The following is a 20,549-nucleotide window of genomic DNA, read 5'->3' on the forward strand; positions in this document are numbered from 1 at the left end:
AAATGTATCAAACCTGTATTTTTATTTTGGGCTAGAATCACTTTATTTGTTAATCTTTCAAATTCAAGAATATGGTGTGCTTCTCAATTTATTCAAGTCTTCCTTTACAGTTTTTAGTAATTTAATCATTTTCTTCATGTAGGACTTTTGTGTATATGTGTGTGTGGTTATTCCTGGCTACTAGTTTTGTTGCTACAGTGTAAAATATTTTTCTTCTGAGTTTTGTCGAAGGATTTTGATTTTTTTGTATCTGTATCTGGTAAGCAGCCACTCTCTGAACTCCTTTCATTAGTTCTGAGTTTTAATGTATATCCTCTTGAATGTTTTTAGCCACATTAGTATACTGTCTGCACATGTTAATGTGGTTTATTCCTTATCACAGCAGCCAGACCTTCCAGATTAATGTTAAGCAACTGTACTGATCTTGGGCCTATTTGTTCCATGTCTGCCTTTAATGGAACTCCTTTTATACCACTGCCCTGGGTTTGGGGATCTTTATTGTATTAAGGAATTATGCTTTCATTTCATGTTAGTGTTTTTTAAAAATGTAGAGTAGATTAACTAGAATAAAATAGATTGAATTTCATCCGATTACTGTTAAGTTTATTAAGTTTTTGTCTTGACTTATTGTTGTGGTGTCTTATGTTACTAGACTTTTGTAACAGATTAAACCACACTTGCATTCTCTAAATAGGGCTTGTCATGAAAATAACAAGTCTCAAGCCATTAGCTCTCCAGGAGGCCCAAATGACATGAAAGATTTTATTAGGTACATCTGTGAACTGTAGGACAAACAGCACCAACTCGTGCCTCAGACCCTACTCCCTGGAGCCCAGAGGCATCGGGAAGCAGCAGAGACTCCACGGCCACCCTCTGGTTGGAGACCCCATTTTCTCAAGAGAAGGGATGGTGGAGGTGGCGGGAGCATAAGGGGAGGAAGAGATGGGGGCAGTCCCGGGCGGAGGGGCAGGGCAGTAGGAGCAGGAAGCTGGGACGGGGGAGGCCCCGTGGAGAAGTACAGGCTTCCGGGCCGGTATTGTGGGTTTGAATCCTGGCTCTGCCAGGGCCTGGCACACTAGCTCCTCCTTGTTCTTCCTCCCGGGTCCCACCTCTGGGAGACAGTGGCGCCAGCACTCACGCCGTCCTCCCAGCCAGAGAGCCGGCCACCCCTTGGTGCCTCCCTCTTAGGAGTCCAGGGCCTGGAGGCAGGCCCAGGCCCCAGCACACAGCCTGACTTGGGGAGGTGCTCACTGAAGGTTTATTCAATAAAGACCACAGAAAAGACTGTCAGTGGAGCTTCCTCCAAATGGGAAAAGCAGCCCTTCTGGAAAGAAAGAACATTCTTTGTCCATGTGGTGCTGAGTCAGTTAAAAACCATGCTTAAGGCACATGGTGACCTCTGTGTCAGAAGACGTGCGTGGGCTTGTTGCTCCATGGAATTCTTCCTCGTGGTTTTCTTTGGGTTTCCAGGCTCGGGGCCCTGGGGGGTCTCCCACCGCTCACTTCCTCCAGGGCAGGGTTTTAGGCCCCAGGCTGCCCAGTCCTCCCTCCATCCACCAACCAGTCGCTGCTGCTGCTGCTGCCGCCCCGGCTCACACCAGGGGGATGGGGTAGGAGGCGCAGGCTGCCAGGCCGCACATGTTCTTCCCGCGCTCCATGAGGAAGTACCTGCACAGAGGGACGGGCTGAGGCCTGGCTGGCGGCTTCCTCTCCACAGGCCCTTCCAGAACCAAGGTCTGACTCTAGGGATTAGGCCCTCTGAATTTACTCACAAAACAGCAGTACTGGGTTTATCTGACCACCAGGAAATCTCTGACCTATGAGTAACTTCTTCCCTCGACCTGGCTGCCCCCTGAACCATATCTCACTTGTCCCAGAGTTTCCTGAGGGCCCCGTTCTTAGCACTGCCTAGGCCCTCACATAGTTATTTAATCACCACTGGGACCCCTCGGGTAACAGATGAAAACCCCCTTTTCAGATGACGACACAGAGTCAGAGAAGAGACAGGGACAAAGTCCCATCAAGGTTATGTACCCAGGCCACCTGATTCCAGCCCCATTCTAGAAGGAGGGGCTGTCAGCCATCGGGTAAACTTGGTGCTTGGATTTCTCACCCACAGGCCCTTCCAGACGCTGGCTTAGTCCCAGCAGGGCCCTGTGTTGTGAACTGTTTCCTAGTGGTGGTCATAGAACCTCCTGAGCCAAATGGACTCCTGTTCTGGACACAGAGTCATCAAAATCTGGGGTCCAGGATGGGAGGGGCTGCTGGAGGGTTCTTGGGGGTGTGAGGGTTACATCCTCATGCTGCCCTCTCCCTGGCCTGGGCTAAAGGCTCTGTTTAGCAGCCCCTTCTTGGAAGCCACATTTGAGGTGGAGGAGGCCCCCCCGCACACTCCGAGGGCCCCCAGACCTGAGCAATCACGCCCCCTCCCATCACATGGGACCTGGAAGCTGCTTACCCCTTCATTCCCCACTGGGGACCCCAAGAGTTCTTCACGATCCAATAGGGTATTCCATTTTCTTCTCCATACCCAACAGCCAGGACTGCATGGTTTACTTTATCTGGAGTTTTATGACAGGAAGTACTGGAAAATGAAAATGAAAGAGGCTTGAAAATATGGAAAATATGTGGAACTTCCGTGGCGGTCCAGGGGTTAGGACTCTGCGCTTCCACTGCAGGGGATGTGGGTTGGATCCCTGGTCGGGGAACTAAGATCCGGCCTGCCGTGCAGCACGGCCAAAGAAAAAAAAAGGTGATTCGATCACATCCAACAAGTGAATTAGAGCAAGGTTTCGCAAAGCGGAGACTGGGAGGCATTTAAGGTGGTGAATTAACTCTCGTTTAGTCACAGGGCAAGAGAAGTATTCTCTTCAGCCCCTTGGGTTCTTCTCACCCAAAGGAGCACGATTTAGCGTGGTGCCGGCCCAGCTCTGACACCTGGCGCTTTCCGATGCCTCTTTCATAACAAGGAGCGAGCAGCCCTCCTGCTGCACCTTCTGAGGGCAACAGTGTCCGGCTGGAGTTTCACGTGGCATTGCTTTGTTGCCACTGTATGTAATTTTAAGATTACCTTGTATTTGGGACAGTTACATAGGTTTCTCATTTTAGCTGGTGAAGTAGTTCTCATGAGGAAATTCTGAAAATTTCAAGAGGACAAACTGCAGTGGTCGTGTGATCACTGAGACGACGTGTAACTGAGTTGTTGGTACGTGCCAGGCCCAGGGACGAGGTGCAAGACACCAGCAGCGTGCAAAACTCTGCTCCTGGATTTAGGACGCCTCCTTCGGCAGGGAGGATGGCAGAGAGGCTACTTCTATACAGTGGACCGAGGGCTGTGACGGCTGGGGGGCTGACAGGAGCCCGAGGGAGGGGATCCAGCCAGGTGGGAACGGGGTGGGGCAGGGGCTTCCCTGGGGAGGCAGGGGACGCGCATAAAGCTATGAGCTCTTCAGTGGGGCAGGGGCACAGGGTGGAACAGGGAGGACGCGGGTGGCTTTGACGGGACATGAGCTTGGAGAAAGAAGGACCAGATCACGAGGGTTCCCCCGGCCGAGCTAAGACACGGGACGGTGGGGAGATGCTGGAGGATGGAGAAGTTGGTGTGGCAAGAAGGGTGTTCCAGAAGGCTGACTCTGGCTCCGAGTGGAGGATGGACCAGCGGTGAGGGCACAAGGACAGAGCAGGAAGGAGGCAAGGGTGGGCAGAGACACGGGGAGGGAGCGGAGAGCACGCTTCTGAGCAGTGTTAATGGGGCAGCGTCTGGTGAGGGACGGAAACACGCAGGATCTGAGGTTTCCACGGGCCATCCGGGCCATCCAGCTTGATGCGGTGGCGAGGCCCTTAGATCTGTGCATCTAACGCCCGGCAGAGACCAGGCTGGCGGATGGAGACTTGGAATTTCTCAGCAAACAGCTGGCCGTGGAGTTCAAGGAGTGTGTGAGAAGAGGGCAGTGGGCTGAGGAGAAAGCCCTGGAGAACACCTGCACTTAGGAATGGCCAGATGACAAGAGGCCATGAAGGAGACGCTACCGGAAGTGTGGCCGAACTCACATTGCAAAACAGGCAAGAGGCCTGGGTGAGACGACACCAGTGTTAGAGAACTCGGGCTTCCTGAAAAACCCTGCGGTGGAGGCTTCAGCACGGGATTCTGGCGTCTGAAAGCAGCTATTTCCTATTTCACATCTTCAAATTTCTGAACACAGGTTTTCATCACGAGGCAGCTCTTCTGCTGAGGAAGGGTGAGCTCTGGGCTCAAATGGGGGCCGGGACCCCAGCCCTGACCAGCCATGTGACTGCCTCTCCTCCTCCCACTTGGGGACCGTGGATCCTGACCCTCAGGGCTGCAGGCTGATGCACTGGCGGAAGGTGCGGAACGCCCACCCAGCCCCTCCCCGGCTCACCTGGAGTAGACACCCTTTTTGTACATCAGAAAGTCATCAGTCACCTCGAAGGCAAAGCTCACAGGGTTGTACAGGGCCACCGCCTCCACCATCGCCTCCTCGTCGTTCTGTGGACAGAGGGGCCGACAGGTGGACACACGTGGCCTCTGCCACCTCCCCACCCCACTTGTGAAAATACGGCCCTTTGCCCCAAAGTAGGGGACAGAGGCTCAAAGCGATGGTTCTGAGGAGGGAAGAGAAGTCTGTTTTAGACCAAAACGCTGCCGCCAAGGGGGAGCCGCCCTTCCTTACAGCAGAGCCAGGCCCTGGGTACTTGCCCTCTTGCGCCTGAATGGCCGGGATCCTTGGGGTTTTTTATTTGGCTTGTGGGCCCCTCCTCCCAAACCCTGGCTCCCCTGTGACCTCCCTTGGCTTTGCTGGGCTGGACCGTGCGCTCCTCTCTCTCCCCCTCCCTGCTCTGCTCCGAGGGAATCCTGCACCCTTCCGGGTCAGGCCCAGGGTGCAGCGTGGACTCATTCGCTCACTCGCTCACAGCCACATGCCAAGGCCCTCCCATGGACGGACCAGGGGCTCCAGGGGCTCCAGAGATGGGTGTGACTCCCCCACTCCCACCCGCAGGACCCCCTGCACCCACAACGCCAGTCTAAGGAGCTTTTTTTGGTAGAACTCAGGGGTTAGAAGTCGATGAGCAGATAAGGCCCAGACGGTGGTAGGAATGTGTGTGCGTGCCCGAGGAGGATGCATCCCCGTCCAATGGGGAAGGTGGCGTGAGGAAGTCAGAGGCTTCCTGGAGCCTGCGGCTTTGGAACAGAGCTGCGGAGACTGGGCGAGAGCAGCAGTTGCAATCACCGGGGGAGCTTTACAAAAATCTCAGTGCCCAGGCTGCGCCCCAGACGATTACATCAGCATCTCCAGGGTGGGGCCCATGCAGCAGGATTTCTTAAAGCATCCCTGCTGGGACCTACTGGGTTAGCGTGAGCTAAGGAGGCCATTCCCCTGGCTGGAGACTTAGGGAGTTGAAATGAGGGTGAGCTGAGGCCAGGGCTCTGCTGAGGGAGGGTCAGGCTGGAGGGGCTGGGGCACCAGCCCTTCCTCCGTCCTACCTCCCTGGAGGGGCAGGCAGTGACCCAGCTGCAAAGAGCAAAATGGCTGCCTGGTAAGCAAGCCGCTTCCTTCCCTGTGCTCAGAAAAGGCCTTGTGAGCGCAGACAGGTCAGGGCAGATGAGACCAGGAAGGCACGGAGGCCTGCTCACCAAGAGGGAGAGCATGTCGTGGGGCCAGCCGTTCCTGTGGCCATGCCTCGGCCCTGCCAAGGAGGGCCGGACGCCAGTGCTGGCCTGCTCTTAGGGCCCTGCAGGTGCCATGGGCACCAGGCAAAAGGGATACCTTTGAGGTCCTGGTTCACTGCCTAATGGGATACAAATGGGCCAGAGTGGGTCAGCCCTTGGTGAGTGTATCTAAGAGAAACTGGCTCTTGTTTGAAGATAAATCTACCATAGTCAGAAACATCCCAAATACAGGGTGTAGATTTTGGAATGACATGGTCTCCGTTCAAATCCACCTTCCACTTCTAGCTTTGTGGCCTTGGGCATGTTACTTAACCACTCTGAACCTTTCTTCACCTATAAAATGAAGGTGATAATGACATTTATCTCCTAGGGTTGTCTTGATAATACATGTTAAGTGGTTGGTATAGCTCCTGTCAGCACTCCATAAATTTCATTACTGTTGCTAACTGCATGGCACATGCTTTAATTAAATGGTAGCTACTGTCATTACACAGACATCACGTTTGTGACTTACACACACATTTGTGGGCACACACCCTCAGCCTCCTGCTCTCATCAGCACACGTCACACCTACACACACCCGTGGAAATATTCTTTCACTCCTTATGCATGTTTGCCCATGCTTGCAAACATGCAAACAGTGGAGTCACGAGGGCTGTTCACACTTATTCCGGATCCCTCTCGGACAAACAGAGTATGGTTTGTACTGTACTGAAGTATGGACTTCCCCATCCACTTGAGGTTAGGTGTGGCTGTGCAACTTGTTTTGGCTTTAAGAGCCAGTGCATAATTTACCACTCTCTTTCCTTCCGCCTGGGTCCTGGAGTGAAGCCAATGACACAGAGAACAGCCCTGCTTAAACCAAGAGACGTCACATGAATGAGACATAAAATCTGATTGTTTTAAGCCATCCAGATTTTGGAGCTGTTCCTGCAGCATAACCTGGTTTATCCTGACTGACGCACATTCATACTCTGTGCGTTCACCTTCGATCTCGCACACACATACCTGACATCACACACATCCTCACATCCTCTTTGGTAGGATGGGGATTACTGCTTGCATTTTACAGACAAGAAAACTGAAACACAAGACGGAAGAGTTGTACAGACCCAGGTCAGAACCAGAGCACCCGACCGCCAGTCTCTTGCTCTTTCCCTTCTGTCTTCCACCCTGCCCCCGTCATGGTGCTTGAGATTCAAGGATAATCAAAACTTTTGAATCAAAGTGATGTGCTGCTCGGAAAGGCTGCCCTGCAGTGCCCATTGGCCATCTGACGGCAGTGGAGACTGGCCTCCAGATCAGAACACATTCCCTCTCCGAGAGAAGGATCGGTACTCACCATTGTGATGTTGGCTACATCCTTGACAAAAGCAATGGCCTTACTGGGCTGGAACTTGCAGTCCCCATCCTGTTCAGGGTGGCAAAGGTCATAGAATACAGGTTAGGGATGCTCGGCCCCGGGCTGAGACTTCAGGCCTCCTCTATGCAATTTGATAACATTTATAAAGCAAAAGCTACAGGTCCCAGGGCCTGGGTGATGAGGTCACTTATGAGAGAATTAGAGGCCTCCTTGCCCTCAAGGACCTCACAGTCTAGTGGGAGGGAATGGTCCTGAGCTGGCTTTGGCAGAGGTGGGCTCGCATGGCACCTGCTGGGAGCATGAGGAAGGGGCCTGGCCCAGTCCAAGGAAGCTTGCCGAGAAATGGAGCCGAGTAAGAGCCTGCACAGCAGGGGAAGGGCGGGCCAGTCTCAGCCCAAGGAACTTCACCTACAAGAGGCAGGTGCACAGGACACACGGAGGGAAGATCAAGCCCTTCTGAGGCGGGAGAGACGGTCAGGATGACAAGAAGGCAGGACCTGACGTTTAGGAACCAGCAAGTGGGTGGGTGGGAGCAGAAGGCTTATGAAGGGGAGAGTGAGGTAAAAGCCAAGACTGGGAAGACAGATCTGCGTGAGGTGGGGGAGGGCAGGACTCGAAAGGCAGGCGGAAGAGTCTGGAGTTTCTCTTGCAGGCCCTGAGGAGCCTTTGAAGAGTTCTGAACAAGGCAGGGTGTGGTCAGAGCTGAGTCTCAGAGGCCACTCTGGCGGCCCCTGGGTTGGGGGGGCCCAAGGAGAGGGCACCCACAGTGATCTAGGGTGAAGGGAAGCCGAGGTCCGAGCGCAGGCAGGGACACAGGATGGACCAAAGGGGCAGATGCGAGAAGGTCTAGGATGGTCAGAAGGCCGACTGAGGCGAGGTCTGGGTCAGGGGGCCGCCCCAAGAACGGACCACTGGCTGCCAAGACATTTTAGGGAAGGGTGGTCCTCCCGTCGCTGAGAGGGGAGATACAGGAGGAATCCCGGGTTTGTGGGACAGTCGAGGTGCCCAGCCGTGCACAGGCGGGGTTGAGGTGATGGCAGGGGAGGCCCTGGACAAAGTGGGTGTGGGCCCAGGAGTGCTGTCCTCATGAACGGGGAGGGAAGAAGCCAACAGATGGCGTCCGGTGCACTCACGGCAGGGCGGGGCAGCCTGACGGTGCTGCCACACACAGGGCGGTAAGAGGCCCCCGGCTGGCTGACAGGTGGGGCTTGGGCAAGCAGAGGAGGGGAGAAAGTGAGCTGCAAGAGACAATTCTGAGAATCCAGGTGGAAGTGGGGAGTCCTCCAGGGGGCTGCGGGGGAAGAGATGTGTTCCGAGGCTGGGACAAGAACGGAGATGGGGAGCACTGCAGATCAAGAAGACGGAGCCCAGGCTGCCCAGAGTTACCTGGCCCTTGTAGGGGTAGGTGTCTTCACCCATGATGCCCTTGTTGTACCGGATGTACTCGAAGGCCTGGCTGGGGAGACCCCTGCAAGAAGCATACACAGCTGTGCCCACCGGAGACTGGCCCCGATGGAGGTGGGGCCTGCAGGGGCTGGAGCTTGCCAGACGTTTGCCCTGGCAGGGCTGGGAGGCCGTGGTTGGGGCATGTCCCAGGGGCAGAGAAGTCTCCGAGGGGCTAGCAATACCACTCTGTTTGCCCGGCCTCAGGATACAGCTCAAAAGACTCAGAAGAGGCCATCAAGGAGGGTCCAAGGTCCAGCCACACGTGCTTCCATGGGACAGAGACCTCTGGAAGCCAGGCCCCTTGCTCGGTCAGGAACAGGACCCGACAGGATCTTCCCAGCTGACTGTCATTGCCACCACCGTGCCCACTGGGCCCCGCCTGGGCAGGCGCTCTGCAAACATGACTCTCCAACCCCTCAGAACCCTGGGAGGTAGCTGCTGTTATTTCTTGAAGCTCAGAAAGGCTGAACAACTTGCCCAGGGCCCCAAAGCTACAGCCAGGATCTGGTTCCAAAGGTGGATTTTCTTCTACCTCGTGTTGCCTCCTGGAGTAAAGAAGACTCAACAGCTATCCAGCCACAGCTCCCCATCAACCTCCTGTCCCTTCTGGTTTTTGTCCAGAGCATCTGTCACCACCCCACCTGTGGCACAGCTAGAACATCAGCTGCTGTATCCCTCGTGCCTACATACAGGGCAGGTGCTGTTGTACTTGCTGAATGAACGAAAAAATGAAGTAAACCAAAGCAAACAGATCCCTCGGAAAAATGGTGGGGCTCCAGGATGCCCTTTCAGACTTGTGATGGGTGGTGTTTATAAGTTGCAAAGAGGAAAGAGACCAAAAAGCCATGAGGCTAACCATGATATGATGGTGGATCAGCAACTAGGCCGTGGCTTCACCCCTGACTCCCAGACGCAGCCCGAGTGTGGAGGCCCTCGTGTTGGCTCTGTCAGAGCAGGTGGAGCACCAGGCCTTCCCAGGACTCACCCGGGAGAGGGATGGGCCGCAGGTAGGCAAGGCCGGCAGCGTGCCCTAGGGGACCACGAGGGCCTGGCTTTACACACGTATGTTCTGGGAAAGCCACTCATCCCGAGGAAAGGTCTCAGAGCACGTGAGGAGGAGACGAGGGCTGGAGACACGGAGAAACGTGGGTAAATCCCTAAGAACCTGTGGGCCAGAGGAATTCCCTGGCGGCCCAGTGGTTAAGACTCGGTGCTTTCACTGCTGTGGACTCGGGTTTGATCCCTGGTCGGGGCCCTAAGATCCCGCAAGCCACGTGGTATGGCCAAAATAATAAATCAAAAAAAAAAAAAAAAAAAAAGAGCCAGGAAAGCAGGCCCAGCAGAGACGCTGCCTTTATGCCTGAACCCTGCACCACATCTACAGGAAAGCTCCTCCACGCGGCCTGCCGAGCTGGGGTGGCTAGAGCTTTAGAGAACTTGTGGAAAGGCCAGCCAGACACCTGTGTGTGGATCTTGGTTTTGGAGGATGATGTGCTTCTCATTCTATTAATTCTTTCGGCCACTCGCCCAGAGGCCTTGGTGGCCGGTGAGGCCAAACGTGCTGTGGGGTGAAATCCGGGTGACACCAGGGAACGAGGACGGATCTTGGAACCAGCCAGGCCTGGGCTTGCATTACAGCTCTGGCCGTTCCAGCTGAGGGACCTTGGGCGTGTGAGGTGACCTTCCCCTCCACAAGCGGGGCCGATTTTGCTCCCACCGAGGGCAGAGGCTGTGGCAGTGCCCGGCCCGTATGAGGCCCGACAGAAGTGACCCCGGGAAATGAGCAGGGGCTTCGCCCCCCACCCCACCCCCACCGGTCAGGGCCGTACCCTTGGCAGCCGTGATTGTTGAAGTTCTGGGCGCAGTCCACCAGCTGCTGCTCGGCCTGGAGGGAGGAACGCACACCCGGTGAGCTGAGTGCCTCCAGCGCTGGGCCAGCTGACCCACACCTGCGGCCCCGCCCACCCGCGCCCAAGGGCACCAGATGGTAAGCTCCCGGAGCACAAGGGCTGTCTCCCCAGCAGCCGGCCCCTGTCGGCGAGAAGCTCAGCGACGGCCTGGCAGCCAAGCGGGCAGGTGAGAGGGCACGGGGGGCCCTGGACGTGTGCACGTACGTGTGGCTCCTGGGGTCCCGTGGTGGCAGATGGGAGGGGGAGGGGACAGGCCTTCCGTCAAGCCGGTTCCTGGTGGCCCTCACCAGCCTTGCCGGCCCCTCTTCCCCACACAGGAGGCAGCGGCTGGGCAGTCACCCCTCGCTCCAGGGGCTCAGGGGCTCTTCCCTGCCTGAAGGTGACCAGCTGGAGAGGGGGCACAGCTCCTACAGGGCTGCCTCCCAGGCAGCCTCTGCTCTCGGAAGGCCTCAGGTGGCCACACCGAGGAACACCCCGACCCACCCAGGGATGAGCCCTTGGGCCACCTTCTCAACAAGCCTCATTCCTTCTGAAGTGTCAGCTGAGGTCTGCACGCTGCATGTCCGTGAGGCTGGGACACCTGAAGTCCAACTGAAATGGCACTGTCAGCTAAAGCCACAAAGAAGCCTGACGGCCCAGGCCTGGCCCTCCGAAACAGGCCTTGGAGCGAAGCTGTAACCCCTCTCCCGCAACCCTCCCCCAGCATCGTGGCTGATCCGCTCACCAAAGAGGGCAGCCTCCCAGTTGCTATGGCGACAGCAGACTCCAGGGCCCCAGTGGTGGAGAAGGTCCAGCAACTGCCGCAGCTGCCCTAGAGGCCAAGGGGAGGGGAGGGAGGTCAGGGACCAGGACCCCTTAGGCTCCCGTGACTTCAGCTGACAAAGCCCTGGCCCACACTGTCCACCCTGACCCTCATGAGGCCCGCGAGGCCGGCATCCTTCTCCCCGTGTTGCAGATGAGGAGGCCGAGGCTCGCACAGGGGAAGCAGCAGCAGCCACCGCTGACGAGCGCCCGTGCACTCCCAACCCTGGCCCCTCGCTACCAATCCCCACCGGCCTACCTGACCAGAGCCCTCCCTCCCGACCCCATTCTGTGCTATTCTGTTCTTTGGCATCTTTTTTTGGCATGCCGGATCTTAGTTCCCCGACCAGGGATGGAACCCGTGCCCCGGCAGTGGAAGCGCAGAGTCTTAACCACTCGACCGCCAGGGAGGTCCCTCTACTTCTGAATCTTATGCTGGCTCCTCTTCTTCCCACTGTCTTCCAACAGAAGGACTCGCCAGAGTCCTGTTTCTAGAACCTTCTCTCTCACCTTTCCACCTCCAATCTCACCCACAGTCCCAACTGTTAAACTGACAACTCCCCAAATGCTCAGCCCTGACCCCCAGCCAGGCCCAGACACCCTGTCTCCCAGATGATCCCACCCGTATACGCCCCAAACCCCTCAGACTCTGCGTGTCCTGCCCCATCCGTCCATCTCCCCGTCCTCTGCCACGGTCACTGCCGCTGCCCGGCCACCTTCCTCCCGGCGCCTCCCGAGGGCTCAGAGTCGGCCGCTGGAGCCTGCCAGCCTGGTTCACATCATAGCTCTGCCCCACACCCACCGTCTGGCCTGGGCGAGCTGCTGCCCCCTCTGACCCTCGGTCTCATCATTTGTAACATGGGAACAGCCGTGCTTGCCTCACAGGGCTGTTTGTCAGAGGGGCAGATGAGATCCTGCCGGTCGTGCAGTTACCCCACCGGCTCTGTAATATCAGCTGCTGTTTGTGTTTTTCTCTCAGCCGCATCTTGGTCTCTTTTCTGCCCCTTGATGGTTCAGTCTTCCGTATTTTCCTTCTGAAGCGTCTCCTAAGATTCCCTTCCTCACTGTCCTTGTTGAGTCCTCACTGCTTGTCTCCCTGGAAAGAGCCTTCACCCTACCCCGGGCCCCAGTTCTTCCTCTCAAAGCCTTCCCTCGGCAGGGAGGGAGGGCCTGGTCAGAGCGTCTCTGGCTGGTCAGAGGCTGGGCTTGGCCACCACTGCAGGAGGCAGGGCAGGGCCGAGTGGCCAGCACTGGCCTTGAGCAGAGACCTGGATGGAAGGGCCCTCTGTCGTCTGCTTGCCTTGTACCTTCAGCGCTTCCTCCTCTGTAAAGTGAGAAACCCTCAAGGCTGCTGAGCTAATGTCAGATCCGGTCACCATATCTGTAACCGCATGGTGTCTACAGTGAGAGACCACACACACCCATGAGGGTAATCGCCTTGTTCTGGCCCCTCCGCCCCGGGGCTCCGTCCTGCCCGAGGGTCAGTTAACACAAGGACCCAGAACGTTCTTGGCAGACTTCCCCTTCTCACCTGCCCAAAGGGTGAGCAGGTTTCGGGCTTCCACATTTAACGCTTGTTGCTTTGAACGGTCATGGAATTCTCAGATGGTCTAAAAGCTGCCTTTGGGGCTTGGGGCAGAGGGCCGACTTCATTCTACCCCTCCGACTGCTGGGACGGGAGACTTGTTTTGGCTTCCGGGTGCTGGTTTAAACGTCTAGATCACTAGGCAGGTTCTGGGAACCCAGTGAGCCTGGGAGGATTTGGAGCTGTGCCATGTGGATTTAAGGAAAGGGAGAAAATGTTTCTCATGAAGAGTTTCAGTGGAAAGCAAAGTGCTTCCAGGAGGGAAACCTTCACCTATTATTTCCTGGGATCGAGAGGTCGGCATCTTCCTGAAGAAGGCCATGCACTGTCACTTCCAGGGGACAGCAGGGGGTGGGTCCAGACTCTCCAGGACTGAGCAATGTGCTGGGACCCTCCAGCCAGCGGCCCGGTCCTCACCTCTGTGAGTGCGGGGAAGACGCCGCCACTCCCCTTGCCAGACATGCTGTGCCCTGCAGGGGGTGCTCCTGAGAGCACGTCTGAAATGCTGGGTTCCATTCTGTTCACTAACCTCCTGCAGCTCCCTTATGGGAAAGCAGCCAGCCAGGGAGGGGCTGGGCCCTGGTGCCTTGTGCAGCGTATGGAGGACGGGGAAGAAAAGATGTGTGGGCAGTAGGAACGGGGTACCGGTGTGCAGTTACTGAAGGGCACACAGAACGTGATGTTTTGGGTGACTGTAGAAGAGACCTAGGGCCAACGGGGAACTTTACACAGTGGGGTGGAACACGGGGGATGGGTAAACTTCAGCCCAGTGAAGAAATACGCTTTTATCCCCCAGAGCCATCCATAAAAACAATGACCTCCCAGCCTTTCAGAGGAAGGCAGCTAGAGAGATGATGAGAAAAAAAATAGAGTTGGGGATATACTCTCTGTGTTTGGGGATTCTTTTGAGTTTTTCTTCCTGGCATACTGCCTGAAAATGTGGCTATTTGGTGTGGGGCGGGGGAAAGGTGGGGATTGTCAGGCATACCTGATTTTTCACTGGTGAGACAAAATTTCCTTTCTTCCGCCAGTCCATGGAGGGTGGGTAGGGACCAGTACCCCGAAGGTAGTTACCTTTGGTGGCTGAGCAATTCTGAAACAACGAATTACATTTTTTTCAGGGGGAAGAAGAGAAACCGTTTTGATGGAAAAGTATGTAATTAAAGTGGAATCACCAAGAGAGAATAAGAAAGACTGTAGCTGTCAGACCATCCCACCTCCACCCATCGGTTCCAAATGCTAAATGACAGGTCCTTCTGGGAGCCCAGATTGGGGGTAGTTAGGACAGGGTAGGCGGATTTAGCAAATAAAAATACAGTTCACCCAGTTAAATTTGAATTTCAGATAAATGATGAATAAGTCTGTAGTGTCTGTCCTGTGCAATATTTAGGATATACCTACGCTAAAATATTATTTGTTGCTTATCCGAACTTCAGTTTTAAGGGGCAACTGTATTTTCTCCAGCAACTCTAAGTTTGGGGTCTGCATGAGGCCATGAGCATGGACTGACGAACTGCTGAGAGCTGACATGTCTGGATCCCCCAAGAACCTGGGGGCCCCCCAGCTGCAGCTGGGGAGGGGCCGAACCGCTCTGGAAGCAGAGCAGGCTATGAGCTGATTCCAAAGGTTTGAGCGAAAAGACTCAGATTTGGTCACAATGAGTAACACCCACCTGAGGCTCTGACCAAAGATACTTGTGTTTTAATTCAGCAAAGCTCATGTCTGAAAACAGGTTCAGTCCCACTGAAAAAGAGAAGGAAAAACCATAAACAAAAAAACACAACAAAAAAGAGGAGCTCAGTAAGTCACTAATAAAGAGAAAAAATAATGAAACCCCACGTTCATGTGTGTCCAATTTACAGCCCCCTGCAACTTGGCTCCTTTAAATTTTTAAATGTCATGTACAGTTGACCCTTTCAAAAAAATTTTTTTTGATTTATTTTTTATTGAAGTATAGTTGATTTTACAGTTGACCCTTGAACCGCATGGTTTGAACTGGGCAGATCCACTTACACACAGATTTTTTTCAATAGTAAATACTGCAGTGCAACATGATCCCAGGTTGGTTGGATCCTTGGATGCAGAACTGTGGAGACAGAGGAATTGGGTGTACAGAGAAACCGTCTATGTGGAGGGCAGACTATAAATTATACTCAGATTCTCAGCTGTGTGGTGCCTCTAACCCCGCATTGTTCAAGGGTCAACTGTAATTCAATATACTAAGGTCAAACTCACTTTGCTTCAGAATTCCCTGGGGAGCTTGCCTTCTCTTTCTTTTTTTTTTTTTGTAATATTTATTTATTTATTTTGTCTGTGCCACGTCTTAGCTGTGGCCCACGGGATCTTTGCTGCGGCATGTGAGATCTTTTAGTTGCAGCATGAGGACTCTTAGTTGTGGCATGCATGCGGGATCTAGTTCCCTGACTAGGGATTGAACCCGGGTCCCCTGCACTGGGAGCACAGAGTCTTACCCACTGGGCCACCAGGGAAGTCCCGTGGGGGAGCTTTTCAACAGTACAAATGTCTGGGCTGCACCCTGGAGATGCAGACGTAATGGGTCTGGGGTGGGGCCTGGGCACCCATATTTTTAGATACCCCATCAGTGAGTCTGGTGAACGGCAGCGTACAGAACCAGCACACCTGCGCCAAGTGCCTGCCCACCTGCCACCTCCTTCAGTCTTCCTAACCCGCGAGGGGAGCGTTATCCTCTCTACTTTACAGTCAAGTAAAACTTCAGAGCGGGGTCACACAGTCAATACTGGGCAGAAGTGAGATTCAAGCTCAGGTTTCCTTCCACCTCATGCTTTTGCCCACAATACCAACTTAGCTGACACTGCCGTCATTTCTGAGCCCTCGGTATACACGCACTCTGTGTGTGTTTCTAGTGAAACTAACCCGGAGGGAAGGCAGATGTCCTAAGAGGCTGCTCATGAGTCCAGGGCATGTCTCTAAAGAGGCTGCCCTGACAGCAATCCAGGGGCTTAGCATCTGGGCTGGACCCGCAGATGGCAGGAACAGGGCAGGGCTTCTGTACACCTCCCGTAAACTTCACAACCATCCAGGGGTACCAGCATCGTCCTAAAGCTACAACCCCTTGAATCTCAGAGAATAATGGCGGAGCCAGAATCTGAGGTCAGCCAAGCCCAGCTTCAGAGCCTGGTTTGCTGCTCCGTCCACCCCAAGCCCCTAGTGGGCCCTTTAATCAGTGGCACCACTCATTGATTTCCTTCCAGATCTGAGGTGCTCCCTCCTGCCATGGGCGAGAAGCCCGGAGGAAAGGTGTCCCCACAGTACTTTTGAATGTGTGGTTCCCGGCGTTGTGGGCACTGATCTTCCTCCAGTTGCTGACAAACGCCTGCAGCCTGTGGTGGTACTCCTCCAAGCTGTATTTCTTTTGGTGCTGAAACAAAACACATCAGCAATAAGTCACAGAAACAGGATGCAGCTCACCCAGAGGGAGACAGTTTTGTTTTCTAAGAGGAAGATTGGAGGTTTTCTTTCTGCCATGATTCTCAGGCCAAATCTGTATCACAGGCAGGACACTGCCCTGGGTCTCTGTGGTGAAAGTCGGGAAGTTACAAAGCAACCCCCCGCTGCCTCTGGGGACCTGTGGCCAGAATGAAGCCCATGCAGCTGCCAGAGAGTCAGTCAAGAGACCAAGAGGCCCTGGTGAAGGACCTGCCAAGTGCAGGTCACCTCTGGACGCCACAGCTGGTACTAGGTCAAGTTAATGGCAGAAATCACCATTTTTCAAAAATACGCACACTAGTGTTTTCCAACTGATTTTGCAGCAAGCACACAATGTGACGTGAATACAAAATACAGAAACAAATCTCAAGGCTTGAAAGGCTCCTAGCCAACTTCATCACTGGGGACCACTGGAAGGAATTCACTTAACTGAATCTTGCCCAGTGCTTGACCGATTCCCAGTTGGGAAAGACGACCGATTCCCAGTTGGGAAAGACCCAGGGAGATGGGGTTGGAAAATCCCTCTTCGTTATCTCAAATCCAGCACAGTTTCATTTGATAACAGGAAACTTAGTGAAGTGAAAAACTTCAGAAAGAAGTTGGACACTGACCTGCAACATCCATGACTTAAAGTGAAACTTCTCTGCAAAAAGAAAAAAAAAAAAATTAGGCCTGGGTGTCTTGCAGTAACGTCTATAGCCAAGTAGGGCACATCAGAACTGATTTGCATTTTAGGGAACTGGGCTAAATTTAACACATCAAAAATGGTGTTATCTAATGCTGAACATGAAGAGGAACTCAAACTCTTACCACTTTTGTACTCCAAATTAATTTTGAAAAACTACATGCCATTAACCTATGGTATTTTTTTTTTTTTCGGTACGCGGGCTTCTCACTGCCGTGGCGTCTCCTGTTGTGGAGCACAGGCTCTGGACGCGCAGGCTCAGCGGCCATGGCTCACGGGCCCAGCCACTCCGTGGCATGTGGGATCTTCCCGGACTGGGGCACGAACCCGCGTCCCCTGCATCGGCAGACGGACTCTCAACCACTGCGCCACCAGGGAAGCCCCTAACCTATGCTATTAAAAGTCAGGATAGTGGTGATCCTTAGTGGGGGTACAGAGGGGGCTTCTGGGGTGCTGGTGATGTTGTATGTCTTCATCTGGGTGCTGGTTTCACGAGTATGTTTAGATTATGAAAATTCATTAAAATGCATAGTTAATGATTTGTGCATTTTTCTGCGCCATACTGCAGGAAGAAGTTAATTTAAAAACCTATATATCCCAAGTGTGGGCAAAATTTTGTTAAAGGGACAGATGGTAAATATCTTAGACTTCGCTGTCTCTACAGTCTGTTACAACTACTCAACTCTGCCCTTGTGTGTGAAAACGAAGGGGTGTGACTGTTTCAATAAAACTTATTTACAAAAAACGGGCTGGCCAGTCGTTTGTACACCCCTACTATATCCACCCTTGTACATTTTTAAGTTATCTAAAAACTGCACTTCAAATTTTCATAGCTGCAAAGGATGTATTCCAGCTTATTGTAAAGAATGACATATAAAAATAAGACTGTTACATCATTCTTTTAAAGCTGGCCAGAAGGATCCATGATACCATCATGATTTGATATCCACCATCAATAACATGAACAAGTCCTTCTATAAGAGCTGGATGTTTTAGATAGTTTCTTTTTCTCCTTGAACTCCCATCTCCATCCACATCTCACAGAATTTTACCCTAAGGGAGCATGTGTTTATACTTGGTCGCTCTAGCATCCTTTTATGCAACAACAGGAACAGAAAGTATACATTTAAATTACTTTTACTTCCTGTGACCCATATACCTCTATTATAAAAATTTATTCTGGATTAAGTCATCATCATCACCATCATTATTAACCCTGATTAAAACATGTCAAATATACCTTATGAAAAGTATTTGTTAAACATAAAAAGTAAACTTGTATTGGAAAGTCATCTCTTAATGAGGTAAATTAAACTTTACTAACAACCCCCCTCCCCATGGATTTATATATTCATGGGTGAATATTACCTATTTTCTTGAATGGGTTAGCATTAATTCTGGTCTTTGTCTCAGCCCTTTAAAAGGGCTGAGAAATTCTGCTCAAATAAACAGGATTGTTCATTGCTTATTGCTTCTGGGAACAGAAGGCAATTTTTAGAGCAATGTCACTCAATTCCTTGCACTCCTTCCTACGCCCCAAATCACATGGTGCTCCATTACGCAACATTATTTCTAGGACCCTGGCAGCTGATACTTCGGTGAGGTCCTCTCTTCTCTTGGAAGTAAAGGGTTTGGAAATAGATTCCCTGTCTGTGCCGGTATCACTTGGAACTTTTTGTGTTTCCCCACTGATCCACACCCCACAGTTTGAAGATCACTGTTGTATGGAATTTAGGATCTCCCCTTGTGGGTCACAGATCTGTTCCAGAAAGCAAGTGATAGCCATTTTCCTTGGAGAAGAAATACACATTTCCCCAATATATGCCCTGCGTGGGGTTTCAGAGGATTGCAAATCCTAGTTAAGGCCCTGCTACAGCTGATGGCTTCAGAGGAAGACAGATCTCAACTTAGGACCAGGGTTTAAGGCAGATGGAGTTTAGGACAACTGACCAGTGCTTGCCTCCAGAGGTTTCAAAAGCAACAAGCAGGTGTGAAAACCCAGTATTAGTTCTCATTCACTGGAGGTCAGCAGAAGAAAAAGCCAGAGATGATCTTGGGCGAGAAAGATCTCTGGTGACCCTTCACCCCAATCTCAGATAGATCCATTTCAATCCATTGTGACTTTTGGAAGAAAGCACACATCCTTCATGTACCGCCCTGTCTCGGGGACCACGTGGGAGTATCTAGAACAGGCATTAGCCTGTTTTTGTACGGCCCACGAGCTAAAAGTGTTCACACTTTTAAAAGGTTTTTAAAAAATGACATTTTGTAGCACCTTAAAATCATTTGAATTCAAATTTCAGTGTCTATAAGTAAAAGTTTCCGGGAATACAACCCACTCATTCATTTGCACACTGCCTATGGCTGCTTTCAACACAAGTAGCTGCTACAGAGCCTGTGTGGTTCACAAAGCCTGAAATATTTACTATCTGGCCCCTTACATAAGGAAAAGTTTGCCAAGCCCTGCTTTGGTGTTAAGACGGCTTCCAGCACCAGCCCTCCTCCTCCACGCAGGCCACAGCCAGGGTAAAGCAAAGCCCTGGCTTGGGGGCAGCTGGGTTTTCCTTAGGTTGGGACTGAGCTGGAGCTGGGCATCCTCCCAGGTCTGCAAGACTGGGGGACTTCCTTGGACAAATGGGTCGGGAGGAATAAGGCAAGATTCTGGTCGAAAAGATTCAGCCCCAGTGATCTTTGTCCCATCCCCAGGCTGCTCTTTGGCTACAATTCTTTGTCCTCAGGGTGAGGGGGCTGGTGGTCTGCTGAGGTCAGAGCCTGTGGGCAGTGGGCAGAGGCTGAGGGTGGGGAGTGGCAGGGCAGGAGGGAGGCTGCAGGGGCGAGTCTTCAGCCTGGGGAGGTGGCTGGACCCCCAGCAATAGAAGGGGTGTAAGAGCAGCATGAAGCTGGGCCACTCACAGCCCACCTGGCCATAAAGGGGAGCCCTGGGGCTGGACCTTACCACCCTGAGCCCTTGGAACAAACACCCTCCGTCTTCAGGGGCTAAAACTGCTATTGGTCTAAGTGCAGGTCACTCCTCCAAACAGCCCGTCCAGCCCATTGTACAGACAGACTCTCAAGGCGCCTCTGGGGATCCCCTATGTGCCAAGTCCCTCGAAGCTACGAGGAAAGGCTGGAAAGTCCCTGCTTGCCTCCGGCAGGGGCAGATCAACGTCTTCTAAGTCTCCAGGTGGGGGGTGGAGGGCAGAAGGGGCCGCGGACTGCTGTGGCGTTCGAGTCTCGGCAGCGCCCCGAGAAGGGGGACCCTGGGCACCTAGCCACCCGCTCCTCGGCTCACGCGAGACGCCCGCCCTCCAAACCTCCCCCTCCTCCCGCCCCCTCCCCGTCACACAGGTCACCCTGGCTGGAACCCGGTTCCCGACCCGCAGAGCCCTTGAGCCTCGGGCCTGGGAAATGCGCTGCCCGGCTGCTCCCGAGCCCAGAGTCCCCACCCGCCCAAGGTCCCCCGAGTCTCCGACCTGCCGGGCCCCTTTCGGGGGGCGCTCGTCCCCGTACCTAGGGAGCTCACTGCCAGGTCGGCGGCGCCGCAGGCGGTGGGGCCCAGGAGCCAGGCTCCGGCGCAGAGCAGCGGCAGGACGGCCCACAT

General features: G+C 53.5%; 1 protein-coding gene across 1 annotated transcript; it reads right to left on the minus strand.

Moving 5' to 3' along the window:
• Positions 1–748: 748 nt before the first annotated feature.
• Positions 749–20,549, minus strand: CTSH (cathepsin H; the record flags this gene model as incomplete). Its single annotated transcript, XM_079700651.1, has 12 exons — positions 749–1,668; positions 2,459–2,584; positions 4,401–4,507; positions 7,033–7,101; positions 8,440–8,521; positions 10,329–10,384; positions 11,134–11,220; positions 13,784–13,888; positions 14,468–14,538; positions 16,090–16,195; positions 16,875–16,906; positions 20,459–20,549. 12 exons carry the CDS (start codon positions 20,547–20,549, stop codon positions 1,593–1,595), a joined length of 1,008 nt encoding a protein of 335 aa, XP_079556777.1. The 3' UTR covers positions 749–1,592.

This window comes from Hyperoodon ampullatus (genome assembly GCF_949752795.1).
Source record: "Hyperoodon ampullatus genome assembly, chromosome: 3".
Classification (NCBI taxonomy): domain Eukaryota; kingdom Metazoa; phylum Chordata; class Mammalia; order Artiodactyla; family Ziphiidae; genus Hyperoodon; species Hyperoodon ampullatus.